At 31.6% G+C, this 16,992-nt stretch overlaps 1 protein-coding gene across 1 annotated transcript in view; it reads right to left on the reverse strand.

Annotated features, from left to right (window-relative positions):
• The window catches only part of LOC130180414 (alcohol dehydrogenase 1), a 41,973-nt gene extending 27,035 nt beyond the window's left edge, over positions 1-14,938 (reverse strand). Inside the window, exons 1-2 of the mRNA XM_056393921.1 lie at positions 14,825-14,938; positions 13,683-13,784 (exon numbers count right to left, since the gene is read on the reverse strand). Of these exons, the coding sequence (XP_056249896.1) occupies positions 13,683-13,784; positions 14,825-14,842 (120 nt within the window). The 5' untranslated portion in view covers positions 14,843-14,938. The remainder of the gene's footprint in view (positions 1-13,682; positions 13,785-14,824) is intronic.
• Positions 14,939-16,992: the final 2,054 nt, after the last annotated feature.

A 16,992-nucleotide genomic window follows, 5' to 3' on the forward strand; every position in this document is an offset into this window, starting at 1 on the left:
TGTTTTTATGACTTTTTCTGTCTTACTATACTATGGCGTTTTTATGCCTTACTATACTATGACCTTTTTATGACTTTTTACCCCTTACTATACTATGACGTTTTATGCCTTACTATACTATGATGTTTTTATGACTTTTTCTACCTTACTATACTATGGTGTTTTTATGCCTTACCATACTATGACTTTTTTATGACTTTTTCTGCCTTACTATACTATGGCATTTTTATGCTTTACTATACTATGACTTTTTTTTTACTTTTTATGCCTTACTATACTATGGCATTTTTATGCCTTATTATACTATGACTTTTTTCTGACTTTTTACCTCTTACTATACTATGACGTTTTATGCCTTACTATACTATGACGTTTTATGCCTTACTATACTATGATGTTTTTATGACTTTTTCTACCTTACTATACTATGGTGTTTTTATGCCTTACCATACTATGACTTTTTTATGACTTTTTCTGCCTTAATATACTATGGCATTTTTATGCCTTACTATACTATGACTTTTTTTTGACTTTTTATGCCTTACTATACTATGGCATTTTTATGCCTTATTATACTATGACTTTTTTCTGACTTTTTACCCCTTACTATACTATGACGTTTTATGCCTTACTATACTATGCTGTTTTTATACCTTACTGTAATATGCTGGTTTTATGCCTTACTATACTATGTGTTTATGATTTTTTCTGCCTTACTATACTATGCTGTTTTTATGCCTTACTATACTATGATATTTTTATGACTTTTTCTGCCTTACTATACTATGGCGTTTTCATGCCTTACTATACTATGACTTTTTTATGACTTTTTCTGCCTTACTATACTATGGCATTTTTATGCCTTACTATACTATGACTTTTTTTTTACTTTTTATGCCTTACTATACTATGGCATTTTTATGCCTTACTATACTATGACTTTTTTCTGACTTTTTACCCCTTACTATACTATGACGTTTTATGACTTACTATACTATGACGTTTTATGCCTTACTATACTATGATGTTTTTATGACTTTTTCTACCTTACTATACTATGGTGTTTTTATGCTTTACTATACTATGACTTTTTTTTTACTTTTTATGCCTTACTATACTATGGCATTTTTATGCCTTATTATACTATGACTTTTTTCTGACTTTTTACCCCTTACTATACTATGACGTTTTATGCCTTACTATACTATGCTGTTTTTATACCTTACTGTAATATGCTGGTTTTATGCCTTACTATACTATGTGTTTATGATTTTTTCTGCCTTACTATACTATGCTGTTTTTATGCCTTACTATACTATGATATTTTTATGACTTTTTCTGCCTTACTATACTATGGCGTTTTCATGCCTTACTATACTATGACTTTTTTATGACTTTTTCTGCCTTACTATACTATGGCATTTTTATGCCTTACTATACTATGACTTTTTTTTTACTTTTTATGCCTTACTATACTATGGCATTTTTATGCCTTACTATACTATGACTTTTTTCTGACTTTTTACCCCTTACTATACTATGACGTTTTATGACTTACTATACTATGACGTTTTATGCCTTACTATACTATGATGTTTTTATGACTTTTTCTACCTTACTATACTATGGTGTTTTTATGCTTTACTATACTATGACTTTTTTTTTACTTTTTATGCCTTACTATACTATGGCATTTTTATGCCTTATTATACTATGACTTTTTTCTGACTTTTTACCCCTTACTATACTATGACGTTTTATGCCTTACTATACTATGCTGTTTTTATACCTTACTGTAATATGCTGGTTTTATGCCTTACTATACTATGTGTTTATGATTTTTTCTGCCTTACTATACTATGCTGTTTTTATGCCTTACTATACTATGATATTTTTATGACTTTTTCTGCCTTACTATACTATGGCGTTTTCATGCCTTACTATACTATGACTTTTTTATGACTTTTTCTGCCTTACTATACTATGGCATTTTTATGCCTTACTATACTATGACTTTTTTTTTACTTTTTATGCCTTACTATACTATGGCATTTTTATGCCTTACTATACTATGACTTTTTTCTGACTTTTTACCCCTTACTATACTATGACGTTTTATGACTTACTATACTATGACGTTTTATGCCTTACTATACTATGATGTTTTTATGACTTTTTATGCCTTACTATACTATGGCGTTTTTATGCCTTACTATACTATGACTTTTTTATGACTTTTTCTGCCTTACTATACTATGGCATTTTTATGCCTTACTATACTATGACTTTTTTTTGACTTTTTATGCCTTACTATACTATGACGTTTTATGCCTTACTATACTATGCTGTTTTCATGCCTTACTATACTATGATGTTTTTATGACTTTTTCTGCCTTACTATACTATGCATTTTTATGCCTTATATACTATGACTTTTTTCTGACTTTTTATGCTTTACTATACTATGACGTTTTATGCCTTACTATACTATGACGTTTTATGACTTTTTATGCCTTATATACTATGATGTTTTTATGACTTTTTCTACCTTACTATACTATGGTGTTTTTATGCCTTACCATACTATGACTTTTTTATGACTTTTTCTGCCTTACTATACTATGGCATTTTTATGCTTTACTATACTATGACTTTTTTTGACTTTTTATGCCTTACTATACTATGGCATTTTTATGCTTTACTATACTATGACCTTTTTATGACTTTTTATGCCTTACTATACTATGGCATTTTTATGCCTTACTATACTATGACCTTTTTATGACTTTTTATGCCTTACTATACTATGGCATTTTTATGCCTTACTATACTATGTGTTTATGATTTTTTCTGCCTTACTATACTATGGCGTTTTCATGCCTTACTACACTATGGCATTTTTATGCCTTATTATACCATGACTTTTTTCTGACTTTTTACCCCTTACTATACTATAACGTTTTATGCCTTACTATACTATGATGTTTTTATGACTTTTTCTGTCTTACTATACTATGGCATTTTTATGCCTTACTATACTATGACTTTTTCCTGACTTTTTACCCCTTACTATACTATGACGTTTTATGCCTTATTATACTATGACTTTTTTCTGACTTTTTACCCCTTACTATGCTATGATGTTTTTATACCTTACTATAATATGCTGGTTTTATGCCTTACTATACTATGTGTTTATGATTTTTTCTGCCTTACTATACTATGGCGTTTTCATGCCTTACTATACTATGGCATTTTTATGCTTTATTATACCATGACTTTTTTCTGACTTTTTACCCCTTACTATACTATAACGTTTTATGCCTTACCATAATATGATGTTTTTATGACTTTTTCTGTCTTACTATACTATGGCGTTTTTATGCCTTACTATACTATGACTTTTTTATGACTTTTTCTGCCTTACTATACTATGGCATTTTTATGCCTTACAATACTATGACTTTTTTTTTACTTTTTATGCCTTATTATACTATGACCTTTTGATGATTTTTTTATGCTTTATTATACTATGCTGTTTTTATGCCTTACTATACTATGCTGTTTTTATACCTTGCTATAATATGCTGGTTTTATGCCTTACTATACTATGTGTTTATGATTTTTTTATGACTTTTTCTGCCTTACTATACTATGTGTTTATGATTTTTTATGCCTTACTATACTATGATATTTTTATGACTTTTTCTGCCTTACTATACTATGGCGTTATCATGCCTTACTATACTATGACTTTTTTATGACTTTTTCTGCCTTACTATACTATGGCATTTTTATGCCTTACTATACTATGACTTTTTTTTGACTTTTTATGCCTTACTATACTATGGCATTTTTATGCCTTACTATACTATGACTTTTTTCTGACTTTTTACCCCTTACTATACTATGACGTTTTATGCCTTACTATACTATGACCTTTTATGCCTTACTATACTATGATGTTTTTATGACTTTTTCTACCTTACTATACTATGGTGTTTTTATGCCTTACTATACTATGCTGTTTTCATGACTTTTTATGCCTTACTATACTATGGCGTTTTTATGCCTTACTATACTATGACTTTTTTATGACTTTTTCTGCCTTATTATACGATGGCATTTTTATGCCTTATTATACTATGACTTTTTTCTGACTTTTTACCCCTTACTATACTATGGCATTTTTATACCTTATTATACTATGACTTTTTTCTGACTTTTTACCCCTTACCATACTATGACTTTTTTATGACTTTTTCTGCCTTACTATACTATGGCATTTTTATGCTTTACCATACTATGACTTTTTTATGACTTTTTCTGCCTTACTATACTATGGCATTTTTATGCTTTACTATACTATGACTTTTTTTGACTTTTCATGCCTTACTATACTATGACCTTTTGATGATTTTTTATTCTTTATTATACTATGCTGTTTTTATGCCTTACTATACTATGATATTTTTATGACTTTTTCTGCTTTACTATACTATGACGTTTTATGCCTTATTATACTATGCTGTTTTCATGACTTTTTATGCCTTACTATACTATGGCGTTTTTATGCCTTACTATACTATGACCTTTTTATGACTTTTTATGCCTTACTATACTATGGCATTTTTATGCCTTACTATACTATGACTTTTTTTTGACTTCTCATGCCTTACTGTACTATGACCTTTTGATGATTTTTTTATGCTTTATTATACTATGCTGTTTTTATGCCTTACTATACTATGCTGTTTTTATACCTTACTATAATATGCTGTTTTTATGCCTTACTATACTATGATATTTTTATGACTTTTTCTGCCTTACTATACTATGGCATTTTTATGCCTTATTATACTATGACCTTTTTATGACTTTTTTCTGACTTTTTACCCCTTACTATGCTATGATGTTTTTATACCTTACTATAATATGCTGGTTTTATGCCTTACAATACTATGTGTTTATGATTTTTTCTGCCTTACTATACTATGGCGTTTTCATGCCTTACTATACTATGGCATTTTTATGCTTTATTATACCATGACTTTTTTCTGACTTTTTACCCCTTACTATACTATAACGTTTTATGCCTTACCATACTATGATGTTTTTATGACTTTTTCTGTCTTACTATACTATGGCGTTTTTATGCCTTACTATACTATGACTTTTTTATGACTTTTTCTGCCTTACTATACTATGGCATTTTTATGCCTTACTATACTATGACTTTTTTTTTACTTTTTATGCCTTATTATACTATGACCTTTTGATGATTTTTTTATGCTTTATTATACTATGCTGTTTTTATGCCTTACTATACTATGCTGTTTTTATACCTTGCTATAATATGCTGGTTTTATGCCTTACTATACTATGTGTTTATGATTTTTTCTGCCTTACTATACTATGCTGTTTTTATGCCTTACTATACTATGATATTTTTATGACTTTTTCTGCCTTACTATACTATGGCGTTATCATGCCTTACTATACTATGACTTTTTTATGACTTTTTCTGCCTTACTATACTATGGCATTTTTATGCCTTACTATACTATGACTTTTTTTTGACTTTTTATGCCTTACTATACTATGGAATTTTTATGCCTTACTATACTATGACTGTTTTCTGACTTTTTACCCCTTACTATACTATGACGTTTTATGCCTTACTATACTATGACCTTTTATGCCTTACTATACTATGATGTTTTTATGACTTTTTCTACCTTACTATACTATGGTGTTTTTATGCCTTACTATACTATGCTGTTTTCATGACTTTTTATGCCTTACTATACTATGGCGTTTTTATGCCTTACTATACTATGACTTTTTTATGACTTTTTCTGCCTTATTATACGATGGCATTTTTATGCCTTACTATACTATGACTTTTTTTTTACTTTTTATGCCTTACTATACTATGACCTTTTGATGATTTTTTATGCCTTACTATACTATGCTGTTTTTATACCTTACTATACTATGACTTTTTTAAGCCTTACTATACTATGCTGTTTTATACCTTACTATACTATGATTTGTTTATGACTTTTTATACCTTACTATACTATGGTGTTTTTATGCCTTACTATACTATGCTGTTTTCATGACTTTTTATGATCACAGTGCAGAAAGACTGCAATTATTCAGTGGACACCACTCATTTTAATTACAACACACACAAGTAGAGATTTATTATAAACATCATCATTTCTTAAGGTAATGCATAGGTGGTAAACAATATTTCTTATCAAGAGATAGTACTTGTATATCATAAGAAAGTAGCACAAATGTGCAGAAAGTAGTTTTGAATGCACTTCATTGAAGGTGCTCCAAATAACTGTCAGGTATTTTTTTGCCAGTGAACAATTATATTCTTTTCTGTACAATTAAGAGTTAAACAACAAAATTTATGTCCCCATTTTTTAACCATTGCTACCACCCACAAAGTGTGTAAACACAACAAACAATAGATAATAAAATATACAAAACAAAAATGTGAACAACATAAATTAATCAACTAATTAGCAAATTTAGGGCAGTACGCAACTGTGTGTGCATGGACTTTGCAGATATACACATGTGCAGCACACAGTATGTGTTTTACAGTCCTTCATTGGTGGGCAGAACTGACATCTCTGACTTGCCCAAGTTGGGACAGCGGCTGGGGCAGCGGCTGGGGCAGCTGGATCCTCAGGTGGATCAGGAAAAGATCCAGCCAACTGAACAGCACACAGCTGTGTGTGTGTGTGTGTGTGTGTGTGTGTGTGTGTGTGTGTGTGTGTGTGTGTGTGTGTGGTTTTTCAAGTCTGTAATTGACTCTGTGACTGTGATTTTAACTGCTGGGTCAAAAATGACCTGAAGACAATCTTTGTACCCTTGTGGTGTACAGCTCACATGGAAATAGGAATAAAGGCAATATAATTTAGGGAGTTTTCTCTGCTGTTAAACACAGTGGCGGCTAATTTTTTACCCGAAGACAACACAAAGGCTATGACATTTTTATGCCTTACTATACTATGGTGTTTTTGTGCCGTTCTGTTGTCTTTATTACTTTTTATGCCTCACTATACTATGACTATATTATGCATTACTATGTTATGACGTTTTTATGCCTTACTATACTATGACCTTTTGATGGCTTTTTATGCCTTACTATACTATGATGTTTTTGTGACTTTTTATGCCTTACTGTACTATGGTCTTTTTATGATTTTTTATGCCTTACTATACTATGGCGTTTTTGTGACTTTTGATGCCTTACTTACTATGACGTCTTCATGCCTTTTTATGCCTTACTATACTATGAAGTTTTATGCCTTACTATACTATGACGTTTTTATTCCTAAATATACTGACATTTTTATGACTTTTTATGCCTTACTATACTATGACGTTGTTATGCCTTCATATACTATGACGTTTGTATGACTTCTTATGTCTTACTATACTACAATGTTTTTATGACTTTTTAAGCATTATTTTACTATGACGTTTTTATGCCTTTTTATGACTTACTATACTATGTTGTATTCATGAATTTTCATGCCTTCCTATACAATGTCGTCTTCATGACCTGCTATTCTTTACTATACTATGATGTTTTTATTCCTAAATATACTGACATTTTTATGACTTTTTATGCCTTACTATACTATGACGTTGTTATGCCTTCATATACTATGACGTTTGTATGACTTCTTATGTCTTACTATACTACAATGTTTTTATGACTTTTTAAGCATTATTTTACTATGACGTTTTTATGCCTTTTTATGACTTACTATACTATGTTGTATTCATGAGTTTTCATGCCTTCCTATACAATGTCGTCTTCATGACCTGTTATTCTTTACTATACTATGATGTTTTTACTCCTAAATATACTGACATTTTTATGACTTTTTATGCCTTACTATACTATGAAGTTTTTATGCCTTACTATAACATGACATTTTTATGACTTTTTATGCCTTACTGTACTATTATGTTTTCATGCCTTTCTATATAATGTTGTTTCTATGACTGTTTATGCCTTACTATACTATGACGTTTTTATGCCGAAATATACAATGACGTTTTTCTGACTTTTTATGCCTTACTATACTATGACATTTTTCTGACTTTTTATGCCTTACTGTACTATTACATTTTCATGCCTTTCGATATAATGTCGTTTCTAAGACTCTTTATGCCTTACTACACTATGACGTTTTTATGCCTTACTATACTATGATGTTTTTATGCCCGAATATACAATGACGTTTTCTGACTTTTTATGCCTTACTATAACAATGACATTTTCATGCCTTTCTATATATTGTAATCTCTATGCCTTTTAATGCCTTACTATACTATCATGTTGTTATGCCTTAATATACCATGACGTTTGTATGACTTTTTATGCCTTACTATACTATGGCGTTTTTATGGTTTTTTATGCCTTACTATACCATAGCGTTTTTATGCCTTACTATACTATGACTTTTTTCTGACTTTTTATGCCTTACTATATTATGACCTTCTGATGATTTTTTTATGCCTCACTATACTATGCTGTTTTTATAACTTACTATATTATGCTGGTTTTATGCCTTACTATACTATGATGTTTTTAGGACTTTTTCTGCCTTACTATACTATGGCGTTTTTATGCCTTACTATACTATGAATTTTTTCTGACTTTTTATGCCTTACTATACTATGACCTTTTGATGATTTTTTATGCCTTACATAAAAACAGCATAGTATAGTAAGGTATAAAACCAGCATAGTATAATGCTGGTTTTATACCTTACTATACTATGCTGTTTTTATGCCTTACTATACTATGGTGTTTTTATGCCTTACTATACTATGCCTTTTTTTTTTACTTTTTATGCCTTACTATACAATGACCTTTTGATTACTTTTTGTGACTTACTATACTATGACTTTTTTATGACTTTTTATGCCTCACTATGCTTATACCTTTTGATATCTTTTCATGCCTTACTATATTATGACGTTTTTGTGACTTTTTATGCCTTACTGTACTTAAAACAGCATAGTATAATAAGGCATAAAAACAGCATAGTATAGTAAGGCATAAAAAGTCATAAAAAGGTCATAATATAGTAATGCATAATATATTCATAGTATAGTGAGGCATAAAAATTCATAAAGAACACAGAAGGGCATGAAAATGTCATAGTATAGTACGGCATAAAAAGTCAGAAAAAAGTCATAGTATAGTAAGGCATAAAAACGCCATAGTACAGTAAGGCAGAAAAAGTCATAAAAACATCATATTATAGTAATGCATAATATAGTCATAGTACAGTGAGGCATAAAAATTCATAAAGAACACAGAAGGGCATGAAAAAGTCATAGTCTAGTAAGGCATAAAAATGCCATAGTATAGTAAGGCAGAAAAAGTCATAAAAACATCATAGTATAGTAAGGCATAAAATCAGCATAGTATAGTAAGGTATTAAAACAGCATAATATAGTAAGGCATAAAACCAGCATAGTATAGTAAGGTATAAAAACAGCATAGTATAGTAAGGCATAAAAAATCATCAAAAGGTCATAGTATAGTACGGCATAAAAAGTCAGAAAAAAGTCATAGTATAGTAAGGCATAAAAACGCCATAGTATAGTAAGGCATAAAAACGCCATAGTATAGTAAGGCATAAAAACGCCATAGTACAGTAAGGCAGAAAAAGTCATAAAAAAATCATATTATAGTAAGGCATAAAAAAATCATCAAAAGGTCATAGTATAGTAAGGCATAAAAACATCATAGTATAGTAAGGCATGAAAAGTCATAAAAAGGTCATAATATAGTAATGCATAATATAGTCATAGTATATTGAGGCATAAAAATTCATAAAGAACACAGAAGGGCATGAAAAAGTCATAGTCTAGTAAGGCATAAAAATGCCATAGTATAGTAAGGCAGAAAAAGTCATAAAAACATCATAGTATAGTAAGGCATAAAATCAGCATAGTATAGTAAGGTATTAAAACAGCATAATATAGTAAGGCATAAAAAAATCATCAAAACGTCATAGTATAGTAAGGTATAAAAACAGCATAGTATAGTAAGGCATAAAAAAATCATCAAAAGTCATAGTATAGTAAGGCATAAAAAGTCAGAAAAAAGTCATAGTATAGTAAGGCATAAAAACGCCATAGTATAGTAAGGCATAAAAACGCCATAAAAAGGTCATAATATAGTAATGCATAATATAGTCATAGTATATTGAGGCATAAAAATTCATAAAGAATACAGAAGGGCATGAAAACGTCATAGTATAGTAAGGCAGAAAAAGTCAGAAAAAAGTCATAGTATAGTAAGGCATAAAAAAATCATCAAAACGTCATAGTATAGTAAGGGGTAAAAAGTCATAAAAATCATAGTATTGTAAGCCACACAATGTCAGAATAATGTCATGGTAAAGTAAATCATAAACAGTCATAAAATGTCATAGTACACTAAAGTATGAAAACTCATGAAAATGTGAATTTTTATGCCTTACTATACAATGACGTTTTTATGTCTAAATATACTATGACATTTTTATGACTTTTTATGCCTTAATATACGTGTGTGTGTGTGGTTTTTCAAGTCTGTAATTGACTCTGTGACTGTGATTTTAACTGCTGGGTCAAAAATGACCTGAAGACAGTCTTTGTACCCTGGTGGTGTACAGCTCACATGGAAATAGGAATAAAGGCAATATTTCACTTTTTCTAATGTTGGGCTCACTCTAGGAAAAGTATTCAAATTTCAAGTTGAAAAAATATAATTTAGGGAGTTTTCTCTGCTGTTAAACACAGTGGCGAATATTTTTTACCCGAAGACAACACAAAGGCTATGACATTTTTATGCCTTACTATACTATGGTGTTTTTATGCCGTTCTGTTGTCTTTATTACTTTTTATGCCTCACTATACTATGACTATATTATGCATTACTATGTTATGACGTTTTTATGCCTTACTATACTATGACCTTTTGATTACTTTATATGACTTACTATGCTATGACCTTTGGATGGCTTTTCATGCCTTACTATACTATGATGTTTTTGTGACTTTTTATGCCTTACTGTACTATGATGTTTTTATGATTTTTTTATACCTTAATGTACTATGACATTTTATGACTCTTTATGACTTACTTTACCATGACATTTTTCTGACATTGTGTGCCTCACTCTACTATGATTTTTGTGTCTTTTTACCCCTTACTGTACTATGACGTTCTTATGAATTTTTATGCCTTTCTGTACAATGTCGTCTTCATGACTTTTTATGCCTAAGTATACTATGACGTTTTTGTGACTTTTTATGCCTTACTATACTATGACGTCTTCATGCCTTTTTATGCCTTACTATACTATGACTTTTTTCATGCATAAATATACTATTACGTTTTTATGACTTTTTTTGCCTTACTATACTATGACATTTTCATGCCTTTTTATATAATGTTATCTTTATAATGCTTTATGCCTCACTTTACTATGGCGTTTTTATGACTCATTATGCCTTACTATACTATGACGCTTTATGCCTTACTATACTATGACGTTTTTATTCCTAAATATACTGACATTTTTATGACTTTTTATGCCTTACTATACGATGACGTTGTTATGCCTTAATATACTATGACGTTTGTATGACTTTTTATGCCTTACTATACTATGTTGTATTCATGAGTTTTCATGCCTTCCTATACAATGTCGTCTTCATGACTTGCTATTCTTTACTATGACGTTTTTGTGACTTTTTATGCCTTACTATACTATGACGTCTTCATGCCTTTTTATGCCTTACTATACTATGACTTTTTTCATGCATAAATATACTATTACGTTTTTATGACTTTTTATGCCTTACTATACTATGACATTTTCATGCCTTTTTATATAATGTTGTCTTTATGATGTTTTATGCCTCACTTTACTATGGCGTTTTTATGACTCTTTATGCCTTACTATACTATGACGTTTTTATTCCTAAATATACTGACATTTTTATGACTTTTTATGCCTTACTATACGATGACGTTGTTATGCCTTAATATACTATGACGTTTTTATGCCTTACTATACTATGATGTTTTTATGCCTAAATATACAATGATGTTTTCTGACTTTTTATGCCTTATTATAACAATGACATTTTCATGCCTTTCTATATATTGTAATCTCTATGCCTTTTAATGCCTTACTATACGATGACGTTGTTATGCTTTAATATACTATGACGTTTGTATGACTTTTTAAGCATTATTTTACTATGACGTTTTTCTGCCTTTTCATGCCTTACTATACTATGACATTTTTATGCCTTCCTATCCAATGTCGTCTTCATGACTTGTTATTCTTTACTATACTATGACGTTTTTGTGCCTTTTCATGCCTTACTATACTATGAATTTTTTATGATTTTTTATACCTTAGTGTACTATGACTTTTTATGAATCTTTATGCCTTACTTCACTATGATGATTTTATGACATTGTGAACTTATTATACTGAGGTATATGAGGTTTTTATGCCTTTCTATATTATGTTGTCTTTATGTCCTTTTATCCCTCACTGTACTATGTTGCCTTAATGACTTTTTATTCCTTACTAAACTATAACGTTTTTATTACTTTGTATACCTTAGTATACTATGATGTTTTTATGTCTGTTCATGGTTTACTTTACTGTGACAAATTTATGACATTGTGTACCTTACTATATGATATATGTTGACATTTTTATGCCTTTGTATACAATATCGTCTTCATGACTTTTTATGCCTTACAATACCATGACGTTTTTATGATTATTTATACCTTAGTGTACTATGACGTTTTTTATGACTTTTTATGCATTACTATACTATCTCGCACTCAAGACTTTGTATGCCCGCTATACTGAGACGTTTTTAGGCCTTACTATGACGTATTTATTCTATGACCTTTTTGAACCTTTTCATTTCTTATTATCATATGAAGTTTTTATGCCTTACTATACTAAGATAATTTATGACTTACTAAATACTATGTCGTTTTTTGACATTTTATGTCTCACTATACTAGATGATATGTTTCTATTAGCTAGACTTATATGTCAATATATGATATTGTACCAATTTCTAACAGGTTTCATATGTAATTTTTACATACAGTATTAGGCTATCCTTTAAATACATGTATGATTTTACTTCATGTGCTCACATATTTCATATATGGAAATTCAACACATGTACATATATTACATTTGTGTATGGGCATTCCTGAATGTAAACTCACATCTTATATTTTAATAAACCTTTTGGTTGATGGCATTAAAAATCAAATCTCTTTGTTTTGGAGGGGTGGCGGGGTTATTGCATCTTTACCAATTTTGAGACCAAATCTACACCCTTGACACTGATCATGCCACTATATAGGATTTCTGTTTAGCCTTAGTCATTAAAATCTGCAGTAGACTCTCCCCAATTCAAACTACATTTATTCTCTAACCCAAGTACAGTACCAAGTACAGCAGGACATCTGTGTGTGTGTGTGTGTGTGTGTGTGTGTGTGTGTGTGTGCGTGCGTGCGTGCGTGCGTGTGCGTGCGTGCGTGCGTGTGTGTGTATGTGTGTACATATGTCTTGATAGTGGACGTTTCTCACCTTGATGCGGACCTCGTTGGCCTGGGGAGGGGCTACCTCAATCTCCTCAATAACCAAAGGCTTGTTGGGCTCCCAGGCCACTGCTGCCTTGCACTTGATGACCTAGAGGTCAATGACACTACATGAATTACCCTGCAAAAAATCTCACATTATTGGGTGCAGCCTGAGCTAAACTAGGATGGGTTTCTGGAAAGGTGCTATATGGCAGATTCCTAAAACACATCAAGCATCTACATCAACACAAACATACTACATAAAGTGTCACTTTGCATTTAACTATGCAGAGTTGAACACTGGATAAAATGTTACTATTCTGTGATTTCAAGGCAAACAGTCATATAATTGTGGCAAACTGACTTATATCCCACCATGCAATCTTTAAATTATGAGTACAGTACAGTGGTTTCAGTGTCTCTGTTACAGCAGGTGCTGGAAAAAAGCAAACTCGTGAAGCGAAAGTTTAAAGTTCACATAGGTTATTTGGCAAACATAAATTTTATCAGACCAGTATGATTTAATGTAGGGTGGGCTACTGAAGTAACACAGAGTAAACCACTGAGGAAATTAGTTGTTGTCTTTTTGGTCATTTTTTTTATTCCACTGTGGTAGTACAATGAATTCTTGGGCTTCCACCATTATCCTTTCTCCGCACACTACCACATACAGCTTTGCCAATACCCACGGTTGTGCAAAAAGAGAACAAATAAAAAAAAAAAAACTGTCTGGATAAACTGTGTGCCAGGTCCAAACAGGACAAGCAATATTTCACAGGGACAGAGGGGACAGACATTTTATTAATTTTATATTTTTACAGCTGTGAAAATAATCATTCTAACTTATTTTTAATTAAATGATTAATTCATGTTCAAAGACAATTACATTTTAACAGCACTGTAACACTTATTTATAGCTTTGTCAGGTGTAAGCTTGGTATATTACACCCATCCACACTTAATCTGCTGAATTAACATAGCATACACAAACTTAACATGTAAAAATCTTATAATATAATATTCAAGTAAAATATGTTAATGCAAGGTTTGTTACATTGTTTTCTGATCTTTGGTTTATTACCTACCTGACTATACCTATACAGTGCAGAACTGCATCACAGTTGTGCACATTTTGAATTATGTACCTACCTTACCAGCTGTGGCCATTTTTGCAGTAAAGATTACTGTCAAAAATTGAGAGAGGAGTTGAGATAGAAGGAAGAGCTAGAGGACCGAAGAAGGAGACAGAATCTTGGACTTCAGGTTTATATATTGTTGAAAAAAAGTTATGTAACTAGTTAGATGGGCTGGGACATTGAATATTTAGACTCTGCTTTGTCATTGGCTACATTAGCTGTAAAAAAAAAAAAAAAAAAAAAAAAAAAAAAAGAAAAACAAACAGCAGCGGCCACATATGAGGAATACATCAATCATCCAGATCAACCCTTTTTAGGATGTGATATTGTCTTGATAAAACAAAAAATGTTGACTTTGTTAGAGAGACATAGGGGACTTGGCATCACTTCAATCTTGCAGTCATATACAAACATTAGGCTTCAGCACTGTTTGGTTAAGATGAATGTTAAACTGTTATCCAAGAGAATTGACAAGTTAAGTATGAAGATTGTTGTGTAGAAAGTTTAACTCATAATTTTGCAATTAATATCAAATAAAACTATAAATCTCATTTACAGCACAGGTTCCACTTTGAATTAGAAATGGGAAAATACCAAGAAACAGAAGCAGTGTGGGTGGGGTTGTAGTAGTCAGGGTTTGGAGGGTGGTGTCATTTTTAATTGCCATCCTAAAATCCAAAAGATATGACACAAAAGTATAAGGAATGGGTTAAACAGTGTTGATCTGCTAATGTCAGATGTAATTGTTAACATGTCTAGTAGATGGCACAACTATTCTGGCAAATACTGGGACACATATTTGTGTTTCTACTGGCTAAATATAAGCCCAGTTCCCTCGGCCCAGATCCAAGGATCAAGGATCAAAGAATTATTATTGTCACATGCAGCCGGTACAACTACAGTGAAGATTCAACTGGCCCGCCAATAAAAGTCAGCCAGGATGTGCAGCCAAACAGCCATGTAGCAAAAGCTGACGGTGGTTTATGGTTTATAAAGAGTTTAGAGCCTGTATGGGTTAGGGGAAAGAAGCTCCTTCTCAACCTCTCAGTTCTTGTGGCAACTGGAACGGACCATGATTAGGATGCTATGAGTCTTTAATAATCTGGTCTGCTTTGGATCCCCACCGCCTGGTGTAGATGTCTTCAGGGGAAGGCGCTCAGTGCACCTTATGACCCTGTGCAACGTCTTCTTATCCCAGTAAGAACAGTTGCTGAACCAGTTATACAACCAGAGAGCATCGACTCAGTCGTAGGTGTGTAGGAAGGTTTTTGCAGGTTTTTTCTCACTAGCATAGTTATGTGCATTGACCAAGTGAGGTCCTTTTGAAATGTACAAAACTAGATACTTATAACTGCTCACAGTCTCCATCTTAGTCCCCATGTATCTCCAGTGGTACATGCCGTGTCCTCTGCTTTTCTCTTTCTTAAGTCCACCAAAATCTCATATACTTTGTTTTGGAGAAACTCAGGTCCAGATTGTTGCTCATACACCACGATGCCTGCCCCTCCACCTCGCTTAAATAGGGAGTTTCGTCATTATCCTCAATCAGCCCTCCCACCACTGTGTCAGTGAATTTCACTATAGTGCTGGAGCTGTGGGTGGCTGTACAATTGTGGGTGTGTACTGTGTCCGGCCCGCCTAAAGCATGACTGTCAGATCCTTCTCCCACATCTGCACCAATTCTATATATACAACCAGCCTGGCCACACCATGACTGCTTTAATCTATTCCTTTTTCTTGTTTTAGGTTTTGGAAAGGCTAAAGGCACCACCATCTAAATTCTTTATATAATATACCAAGTATTGCTATGGGCCCATGCACACCCTTTCAAGAAGTGGAGAAATCCAAAAGTTTGACAAGTGTTCCAGAATGGTTTCTAACCTATGATTGGACAATCACTGTCTGGGAGAGCGGTTTAGCAAATGGTCAATTATAAAAAATGGTCAATTATAAAAAATGAATTAATAATTGCTAACTTACCATATATGTTATATGTATATATATATATATATACACATATTCAGATGCCAGTGTATTAGGTACACCTAGTCTGAACAGTGAGCAGAGAGACAAAAAGAGAAAAGACAATATGGAATGTCTGTTGAGATAAAGGTAGTTTATCAGTGTATCTATGTGTGTTAAAGAAGTGTCTTAACAAAAATGAAGGCAATTCAAAATAGC

The sequence above is a fragment of the Seriola aureovittata genome, chromosome 13, assembly GCF_021018895.1.
Source record: "Seriola aureovittata isolate HTS-2021-v1 ecotype China chromosome 13, ASM2101889v1, whole genome shotgun sequence".
NCBI classification, from domain to species: Eukaryota; Metazoa; Chordata; class Actinopteri; order Carangiformes; family Carangidae; genus Seriola; species Seriola aureovittata.